This window comes from Mya arenaria, chromosome 7 (genome assembly GCF_026914265.1).
Source record: "Mya arenaria isolate MELC-2E11 chromosome 7, ASM2691426v1".
NCBI classification, from domain to species: Eukaryota; Metazoa; Mollusca; class Bivalvia; order Myida; family Myidae; genus Mya; species Mya arenaria.
The window spans coordinates 57,472,332-57,483,745 of NC_069128.1; the positions used below are offsets into that span (position 1 = coordinate 57,472,332).

The 11,414-nt window shown below is 33.9% G+C and overlaps 1 protein-coding gene across 1 annotated transcript; it reads left to right on the top strand.

Moving 5' to 3' along the window:
- Window positions 1–1,521: 1,521 nt before the first annotated feature.
- Window positions 1,522–10,630, top strand: LOC128240079 (heat shock 70 kDa protein 12B-like). The gene is made up of 8 exons (XM_052956573.1): window positions 1,522–1,901; window positions 3,916–4,020; window positions 5,632–5,721; window positions 6,267–6,485; window positions 7,053–7,206; window positions 7,470–8,060; window positions 8,374–8,436; window positions 9,242–10,630. The coding sequence occupies exons 1-8, from the start codon at window positions 1,797–1,799 to the stop codon at window positions 9,655–9,657; spliced, it is 1,743 nt and encodes a 580-aa protein (XP_052812533.1). The 5' UTR covers window positions 1,522–1,796; the 3' UTR covers window positions 9,658–10,630.
- The last annotated feature ends 784 nt before the right edge of the window (window positions 10,631–11,414 follow it).

Below are 11,414 nucleotides of genomic sequence, written 5' to 3' on the forward strand. Positions count from 1 at the left end.
ATCTTTCACCGAGAAGTACCAAGCCATCATCGAAGTCGAGAAGGGTATCAAGACAATGAATGTGTTTTGTGTGATCCATAAACGTAAAGGAAATAAATTTGACACAAATAATTCTGCTTTTGTTTCACTTTAATTTTCAGTAATAATTTTGCTGTTTTCACGACGAAAATATGTAACAAGACCGAACAATTGTGGATGTAAACATCGGACAATCCAACTCAAACGTGTTGGGGTTGATGATATTTTTTTGTAATTCGGATGAGTCGACTTTTAGGCTCAACAAACAGCGGCTTTGGTGCACTGCCTTGTGTCATAATTATCTGGGTTGATACAGGGGCGTACCAGGAGTATTTTCAAATGTAAACCCATATACTTGGGTTAACTGTCAGCATATGCAACTCTTTCATACATACATAATGTTATATGGGAAAATAGCGGGTGTTTGACAAGCTTAAACAGTACAATATTATATACAAGGTTTATTGAACGCCAAAGTTCAGTTACATTACAACAGTATGTTAATTGTATAACCCCGTAAGCCTTCGATTATTCTTCATTTCGAGATTTAAGCACTTTTCATTTTGTTGGTAACAACATGTATTTGTACGCCCATGCGTACGGAAGTACGTCATATCGCGTTCCAAATCCATATTGTTCCACAAACATTTCCACATTTTTTCTATTGTTTTGTTTTCATATTGCGATATAATAATCATATATTTCATTTGAATTGTACACAAAAGTATAATAGTGCAGGAAATGCCTCGTGATTTCCGCTTATAATGCAAATAAATTGTATTATCATTGTATTACAACAAAATCAGCCTATTTTCGAATACTCATTTTGGATTTCTTGGCTAACTGGAACTGTTTTTTATAAGTCACAATGTACGTTGAAGTCTCCATTAAAAAACATCTACTTTAAGTTGAGTTATACTTTAAAATTTAAAAGCTTGTATAACGATATTTAGTCTGTAAGCCGGTGGTCAAGTCAAAACAATCAATGCGTCGATGGCAATGTTGATGTGAATCTAAATGAACTCCTTAGAATCCTTGATTGATCTTGGAGAGGACCCGAAGTAAATATATAGTTACAGATAATTACGCAGAAAATGAAAACGTGCTCACTAAAAGACCCTGCCTTACATAACCTAGTCAAACAGTCAAAACGTCCTCAACCAATATCGGGTTTCATTTTATTAACATTACTCTAGCAATAAACATGCGAGATTAAAGCAATCTTCATATATTCTACTACATAAAGGTTTATCAGATACTGTTATGAAATTATCTGATTTTATTGAAAGTTCATCAATTAGTATAACCTATTCTTGGCTAATGACGGGCACTTATCGGCTACTATGAGAGTCGTTCAAAATATTCTTTTGGATTCGAATTTTATTACCTGTGACCAGAAATGTTAAAAGAGTTAGATCAAGCTTGTCGCGCAAACAGCCTTTCAACGCTTTCAGTACTTTGATTTTATAACGATATCGATTGACCATGAATCTTTATGTTTACTCATCATCTTCTCGATCGCAGGCGAGCTCGAAGGAAGTTTAAAATGTTATATATGGATTTTGGCAATATTCCGCAATAGAAATGCCATTATTACAAGCTTAGTGAATACTTGTCTTTGTGTTATATTAAATATATGTGTGTGTGTCATACATGCTGTTTAAGGTAAAATAACTGCAAAATGGAGGATCTCATACCATTTCATACTTTCAATAACTAAACAGTGTGAGACTGCTGTTTATTTTACGAAAAGGGAAATTGAGACCACCGTGTCCGTTATGAGTTCGAAAGGTAAACTGATTTCAGTTGCTATAGACTTTGGAACTACTTTTTCTGGCTTCGCTTATTCTACGTTGGATGATTTTAAACAGAATCCGGCAAAGGTAACACTTACATCAGTATTTTTCCTCGTCGAATACATCATTTGTTATAACGAATTTTCACTCACATAAAAAACAATATTTATATAAAAAAACTATAATTGAAATATATCCAAGATGGATAAGAAATCGCTCAATGTTATTGATTTAAAACAAGATTTATTATTTTTATTCGTCAAGTTCATTCTAACCAGGAAGTAATAGAAGGGACTTGTTTAAATACATGTATCAAACATGAAGGACACACTATATTCCTGTCAGGGTAGGTTGAAGTATTATGGTACATATCAATAAATTACATATTGGCTTCATCACAAATAAAATGAACCCTTCATTCGAAATATCTAAAGGCCTACCACAAGAATTAGATTATCTTACCCTTTGACAAGAGTGGTGAAATATAGCTTTTGGTGCTCTCTCGGTTAAATCTGTTGAGGATTTACACTGGGACAAACAATTATACTCTATGTGTCTAATGGAATGTAAAAAACATCACCTACTCAACCACTTCTATTTGTTTTGTTCTAAAATCACTGTATAAGCGATAATTTTCTGTTGCCGTGACAACGAGTAGAGACATACAAGTACAACACAATGACTATATGAACTATAAAAATGTATATGTCGGGCTTGATGCTTTCTCCGACACTCAGATAAGGCCCCCGTAATCTTTCTCCGACACTCAGATAAGGCCCCCATAATCGTTCATAAATGTTGGGACAAGAGTGAGGCTAAGCGGAAAGTGGTTTTAATTATTCTTGTTTTTAGTGAACTCGTTTTTCGCTGACCGTTAAAAGGCGGTTAACCAATTATTATTATTTTTTTTTTATTTAAGTTTTTTTATGCGTGTGCGGACTGTGTGTGGTATTTGGATGTTTGTGTCTCTCCTTCAATGTCCTTCAATGTTTATTGGGTCCTCTTAATATAATTTATATTCGATTTTATGACTTATGCGATTGTCCCTGAAACTTTTATTGCAGTCTTGACTTTTAAAAATTTAAAGGAACATCGTTCACCGATCGTTTAGATTTAAAAATCTGAATAGACATTTGTCTAACATGAAATATACATGTTGCAATATTAAATTTGACCACTGCATTATAATCATTTATCATGAAGATACAATGCTAGAAACAAATCAACTTTACTTAAGTTTTATAGGGTACATCATTTACTATATTTCCGATTGCGAAAATGCCACCGACTTATGCAATAATCACTGTAGATGTTGATAAAACGTTAAAAGTATGCGTTATAATTATCACGTCTTCTCAATTCCATTAGCTTTTGAGACGATTAATTGTTGAATAGATCCCATTCATGTGTTAAAAGATTCTACTTGAATTCGAACGGTATTTAAAAAACACAACTGATTTATTAATTAACCAAATATGTTAGTGTAGCAAATTATGTCTAGTTGCATCATGCTCAGTCAAGGTAGAAATACGACCGACAGCCAACGGTTCTGCAAAAACCTGCAAAGATGCATCCAATGTCTACAATAGCTGGTCAAACATTATCATTTGACCTAAAACAGATCGGTTGTACAACCAGACTGGAAAATACGACCAGAAATAAGAGACCATTGTCTGACGGAAGTATGCCCTTATGAAGTATGAATTTGTGAGTTCCCTTTCTAAGGCAATACAAAACGCGTTCCGACTATTTGGCGTTCAAGATTTTGCTATTAAAAATTATTACCCAAACGCTTGCATCAGTCTGATAATCTGTTGAGATTTTAGTTATGATTGGTTTGCAAAAACAACACAAAGATAGTTCTTACGGTCTGCTGTTTTCATTGGCTTTAGAAAGATAATTTGCATTAAATGGACTTTATATTGGTTCATCACAAGCATTTTCTTTCCTGTCTCATGGTTAGCCTCAATATTTTTTTCAGTTATTTTTACGTTAAATATTAGCTCAAAATCTTATACGCGATATACGACATCTACGACATAATCATGGTACTTATTTAGTAGTTCTGATTTTTGGGTATGTTCGTTATCTCTATTTCTAGGTATTTACAACTACCTGGAATGATGGACAGGGAATGATAACAACAAAGGCACCAACAGCTGTCCTCTTTAAACCTGATGGTACACTGTTTGAGTTCGGATACGATGTATGTACAAATTGAGTATTAAGTTAATAAACTTTCGTAAAATGAGAAACTGTATTGGGCATATCCTGCATAAGAACTGTTAGAAAATGGTCAAATACAGAAAAATAAGCCAATACGGTAAACTGAACCCGTTCTAGAAATTAGAACCTTGATTCCTTCGAAACAAATGCTATTTCCAAAACAAAGTATTTGCAACGGCTTAAAACCAGTGCCAAAACTAGATGAATAATTTCAATTGTACATGTGTATATAAAATTAGTATTATTGCATTTAATACAAAACCATAGGTCAAATTTCAAAGACAATACGAAAGTACCGTTTATATTATATTACACGATATAATACTTATATTCGATATCAGTTATTTACCTAATATCAACAACAACAACAAAACAACAAATAAGATCCTTATTGCACTCAAGTTATACATACATTACAACATGAGGACAAATTAGATTAGTCACCTGTGCCAATAAGGGCTTAATAATACTAATACGAAGAAGGTTGACTTTGTATTGAGTGGCGGAAATGGTGGTGTATATTTTATGGTCGTACATGTATGAAAAATGTCTCATATCATGGGGAAGACATTTATTTTAAATATCTATACAAAATAAGAGAGATAAAAGTATATACAATCTAGTGCCAGATTTCAAAGGATGTGCCTCGTATAAGCATATCGTATAAATAAGCTACAAACGAAATTAGGAAACTCAATATAATATCTTTAATTTAACAAAAAACGGGAGAAAGTACCCTGGTTGACATACGTTGCGTATTAAATGTGTTACAAATAAAACTACTCTTGTCAATAATTTAACATTTGTGCAAGTAAACAGTTCGTTGTATATAATTGTATTTGGCCCTATTGATTGGTTTATATATTCTTTTGACATTTGAAAAGAATGGGCAAACTAGTAAGTAGTGGTATTCATCACAAGAGTCTGACATACAAATAAAACAGTATATTTTTTATTATATCTTCCTAATTCCATCGGGAATTTGTTGTTTAATATACGGAGTTTACTCATAAAATGTTTCAACTAAGGCGAAAGGTTTAAACAGTATATTTTTTATTCGGGAGTTTCCTTGAACGATGAGTAATGTTTGCCGTAGAAGAGTTATTTATAACAGAATGCCAATCTTGTAGGAACTGGTCGATTGGGACTTGTTTTACACATTTGTGTAAACTAGGATTTATATTTGTAGATTGTTCTAACCATATATTAGAATAAACCGTATTATCTTTATTCGACGTATATGATCTGTCCATTTAAAAGATCTGGAATTGTCATATTGCATGTACTTATAGGAAAAAAGTGATAATTTAGTTTGTTTACCTCGAAGAATGAAATCCAAAATTTTAGTTTTTGTTATTTTTCTGAGAAGACTAAGATTAATTTATTCAATATGTTTTAGGTTTTCATAGCCCCATACTTCAGCAGATTATACTAGTATTGGCAATATTGTATGGTTAAATAATTGTGATTGTAAGTCTGTCGGTATTTTCATCAATACCTTAAAAACCATACTGTCTTCACAATTTGTGTTTTTCGCGATTGAACTGTATTTAAACATTAAAAATTCTGTATATCTATGCCTTTATTTTAGGCCCAAATAGAGTATGCTGCGCTTGTTGAGAGAAAAGCTCAAGCAGACTGGTTGTATTTCAGTCGTTTCAAAATGTTGCTGTTTCACCAGGTAATCTACATGTGGACCGCGACATGCAGCAAAACGTCTTCTATTTAATTTCATGTTATCGGGAATCGTAACGTTATAGTTCCAGTTCAAAAATGAATTGCGATGCGTATGCTATGACGTAGTTTTAAGGCTTAATATTTATTTTAAGTCACGAATGACATTTTGAAGTGATGAAAAAAACATAAAAATAAGACCCCCTTTCTCTTTTTTATAGCTCATGTTTTTCTGCACGATATTAAACGTATTATAGAACTCTTAGTTTGCCTGTAGCTCTCAAATGTGCGCGTTTTCTCTTAGGCTGCCCGCTAAATTTAATTTTAGATCAAAATGATATGGTATAATGACACTCATAATAATTCTCGGAATAAGAAAAAAACCTTACACAGTATTAAAGTTACCAAGGCTGAAACGTTCTTATTCGTATTCTTTCTCTTTTTCCCAAAATTGTTTTAAATATTTTTATATTGCGTTGAGGCATAAAGTTTTACTTTCAGTTGGCATTTTATAGTTCTGGTTATAAACCATTCTCTCTATTTTAAATATAGAATGTTACTACTAGAACACGATTACGTGCCGAAAATGGAAGCTCTATGAAAGCGTTGGACATCTTTTCAGCTGTTATCAGATATTTTAAAGACAAATTTCTGAACGAAATGAGAGATAAAGTAACAAATTTATCGTTGGAACGCATTATATGGGTTTTGACCGTTCCCGCCATTTGGGATGACAACGCCAAGGAATTCATGGCCATGGCTGCAGAACAGGTTTTACAAAAATCATCATCTCATAATTTTACGAAACAGTTTTGTAGAACTGTTTAACGTTTAAACTTTAATGATAATGAAGATTAGAGAAACTGCAAAAGTTATAATGGTTTGTTCTAGTACGTAGGCTACCCGTGCATTGTAAGTTGCAGTATGACTCCTAAGAATGATTTCCTGGTTCTATAGTTTTATTTGTTTTACTACTGGGCTTGACCCTGAAGTTTTGATAGTATTATGAAAATTCGTTTTGAATCTCATCATGTATGTGAATTTTCCCACTTTGCTAACTCTGCAAAGCGATTTCCTAATCATTTTTATACATTTTATAACCGTTGTTACAATGAGTAAATACGATCATTTTATTTGTAAATACGGTATTTTAAATAAAACATCTTTATTTCGTTATAGACCGTGTGCCCTTATTATTGGTCTAACGCTTTAAACTTGCCAATTCAACTTGTATGTACCTAGATCAAGTAATGCTATATGAGTTTATGTCTGGCTGTCAATTGCCAGTTTGTATATGCAACAATATTCTTGTATATTTGTTGTTTTATGCAAACATAGGCGGGTATACCAGAGAAGAGTTTGCGATTGGTGTATGAACCGGAGGCGGCAGCTCTGTTTTGCAAGCACACAAGTTTCTCATCAGAAGCGTTGTCAGGGAAAAAAGAAAGTATTTTCACCAGAGGATCAAAGTTTATGATTATTGACTTAGGAGGTAATAATCAGGTTAACCTTAGAAACAATTAAGAATAAAATTTGACGTTTTTCATTTATTTCTTACTATAAATAGCATCACAATGAAATGACAATGGTAAACCCAGTTGCCAAAACGTCAAGGAATACACTCGTTAAAGGCACAAGGTTTAGGTCTAAAGAACATTTAACGAAAACAACACAACATACATAACAACCCAGACATATAGCTCATGAATCAATTCATCGCCATGAACAAACCATAAACTCATTTTTAATTTTTAGATGGAACAGTAGATATAACATCGCATGAAGTTAACAGCGACGGAAGACTAGATGCCTTAGCTGAGCCTTCAGGTGGTCCATGGGGAGGAGTGTTAGTTGACGCAAGGTGGCAGAACCTGTTGGAAGAGCTTTTTGGAGCTGATGTAGTAAACGAATTGTGTAACGACTTTACAGACAAACTAGACTTGGATCGCGATATTGAAGTTAAGAAAAGAGCAATCAAACTTTCTGAGTTAGAAATCGCCAGACTGAAATTACCGCCCTGTGTAATGTCTATTTTTACTGAGAAGAACGAGAATGTGCCTTTTAAGGAGAGACTGAAAGGAAGTAAGTTTGAAGACAAAGTTGAATACAGGAGAGGAAGCTTGGAAATACTGAACAAATTCCTCCTGGAAACATATATTGATCCAGTATCCAATGTCACGGCTCATTTACAAAGGGAACTGTCACGGCGAGAATTGAAGGATGTAAAGACCTTGATCTTAGTTGGTGGCCTTTCAGATTCCAAAATCATAAGAGCTGAGCTACAGGCTAGATTCCCAGGATACACCCTACTTATGCCCGAAGAGGCAGCTGTATCCGTTTTGAAAGGTAAACCGATACCATAGGTATACGATCAGATACATTATGATATTACAATGAAAACAACATCCTGACGCATTATAGTCACACATAAAGGCAAAACTAGTATTTAAAAACACACGACAAGGACACAATATACATGCTTTACCAATAAATGTTTGTTAATTGTCATTTAAATCCATTTTTTATGCGCTGTGTTCAACCATATGATATTTAGCCCACTGTATTTATATACATTTGTATATCAACAACACCGACTGAAAAAAGTTAGATAAATCTTGCTGTTGTATACATCATTTTGGCTGTTTGGTGTCCATTTCAGGAGCTGTCATATTTGGCCACTCCAAAGCTTTTATCAAGTCCCATAAATTGCCGTATTCGTATGGTAGGTAAACACATTATTTTTTATAGTTTTAGCGTACTCAAAACAGGTAGTAGTAGTTGTATTATCGACCTACTTATAGTGAATGGTTCAACCAAATGGAGCCGATGTGACCCAAAATATCGGGCATTATTTTTTTCGTAGAAGTAGTAAGAGAAGTACAAATAGTAGTAGTAGTAGTAGTAGTAGTAGTAGTAGTAGTAGTAGTAGTAGTGGTAGTGGTAGTGGTAGTGGTAGTGGTAGTAGTAGTAGTAGTAGTAGTAGTAGTAGTAGTAGTAATAGTAGTAGTAGTAGTAGTAGTTGTGGTAGTAGTAGTAGTAGTAGTAGTAGTAGTAGTAGTAGTAGTAGTAGTAGTAGTAGTAGTAGTAGTAGTAGTAGTAGTAGTAGTAGTAGTAGTAGTAGTAGTAGTAGTAGTAGTAGTAGTAGGTAGTAGTAGTAGTAGTAGTAGTAGTAGTAGTAGTAGTAGTAGTAGTAGTAGTAGTAGTAGTAGTAGTAGTAGTAGTAGTAGTAGTAGTAGTAGTAAAGGCGTGTAATGAAATAAATGCATCGCTCAAAACACAAATAAATTCATTACGCAAAAGAATCGGGCCAGATATTGACCATTGTTACCTTGAGGACTACAATTCATATACGTATTGCACTGGTAAAGAAACACTATCTTAAGTTCGGTTAAACTGTGGTGTTTTATTTCTCTCATAGCTAGCATAAAGTCACACCGCACGCAATCTTCGTTTTCATTGTGATACAGAAGCTTGAGGTCACACATCTCTAATAAAGTCATACAATATTTTGTTTTTCTTTTGTTCAGGTGTCTGTACCAATGTTCCTTTTGACGTGAATATCCATAGGGAATTTTTGAAGATTCAACAGAGTGACGGGAGAATTATGTGCTCCGACGTCATTCATCCCTTGGTCAGAAAAGGCGAAACGATAGTTGTGGAAGAAACAACACGCAAGAAATTATTCCACTCCCCTAGGCCAGGAATGCGTCATATAGAGGTTGAAATATACAAAATTCCACAAGATATTGAACCTGGAAGTGTGCTTTACACAATAGACTGTAAACGAGTATGCACACTTAACCTTGATGTTCAAAACGTACAAAATGATGAGAAAGCTACGGTTAGCGTCCAGATGCATTTTGGTGGTACGAGGATTGAATTTACTGCAAACGAATTCGGAACAGAGAATTCAGTGAGCTGTAAGCCGAGGTGGTTCCCTTGAGCGATTTTATCATAAATAAAATGTATCGTTATTGCTGTCGAAAACTGTTTGCTGTGCAATTTTAAAAACTATAAGTGTCAGATTTAATGTGCATTGCTGTCACTTTTTTACCACAGTCTACAATTAGCAAATAGGCATATTAAATCAGATTTATCAAAATAAATCAATTTGAGTTTGCGTATTAAAGTTGCACTCTCACATATTGACCTTTTAACAACTTTTCTTTTGTCTTGGAAGGAGCAAATATTTGGGTAAATATCTGCAAACCAATGATATAAGATTGCTGAAAAAAATCAGATCGTAGATTTTCATATTTCCGTTCGTAAATTAATGTCTTATGGATTAAACCGTTACTAACGGTTAAGAAATATTGCATACAACATCAATTTCTGCACGTAAATATAAAAATCTGCGATCTGATCTTTTGTCAGCTATCTTATGTTACTGGTTTCCATGGGTTTTCGCAAAATTGGCTCGTTCCAAGACAAAAAATAAAAAAGCTGTTAAAACGTTCAATCTGTGAGAGTGCAGCTTTAAATAAGGAAAGTATTGATAAATGTCAGATTTAGGGGATTTATCCCTGATAAATATAGTATTGTAGGTAAATACGAACTTCCATCATACTAAACAGAATTTCCTAATTCTTAACTTAACTTTTCCAAATAAATTCGCTTGGATTTTTTTGCATAACAGCCATTGATGAAAATGTGACAAAATCGTGGACAATGTATGGCATTGTTACCCCAAAACAATTGTAAACAGACTTACATTTAAACAGATGATAAGTATCAATTCCTGTCAAATGCCAGAGCCAACGTATTGTTTGTGTATATTGTAAATCACAGTTTGCTTCATGTGTGTCCATAACGAATGTTTTTGTTGTTATTTTTATATTTATGTCTATTTTTTGTATTGTATATATTTGTATATGTGTAAAAGCTATATTTCTCTTCACACGTGCACGATAAACAGAATAAATTTAACTTTTTTGTTTTGCTTTTGACAGGCACAGTACGTATTATAAATCAGGATTTGAGAAAATGCAATAGTGGAACCCGGTTATTATAATGGTTTTCGCCGTTGTTAGGGCGGGCCACCGGAAGGGCGGCGTCAAACTTACCAATGGTATTAAATAAGATTTTACCTGACACAGATGTTTTTATGGCAAAGTATTATGTCTGTAACACTGCCGCGACCAGCTTTCGTCTGCAATCGGACACGTTACATACTAACCGAAATACTAAAACAAGAATGTATTCCTACCTCCAAGAAGTCCGCTAAGAATATTTCAAAACAAAAACATTGTATATGTCAACACCAAACAAAAACAGAATACATTCCAACGCACTGCTAAATTTATTTCCGATAACTAAGCTTATAGTCGATTATATCGCTGCAATCTACAGATGCAAGCCCTGTAGCTGAGTAATCATTAACCAGGACAATGTATTGAACGAATCACTCCAGCCAATTCAGATTTATGAATTGTAAGCATTCCGGTCATTGCAAGACACCGATACACATAAAAGCTAACAAGTTAAGGAACATATTCATTTAACGTGGCACATGTAACATTTAAAATCTAGATGCTACCGCAGACACAATCGCTAGCTCAATCTTAAAATCAGCCCCTGAGAGTATTCCAAATAAAAACGTAACTATTCGTCCAGGCGACGTCCCTTGGATAAACAAAGAGGTAAAATAACGAATCAGAAAACGTAACAAATTACATCGAAAAGCTAAACTTTCAAATAATG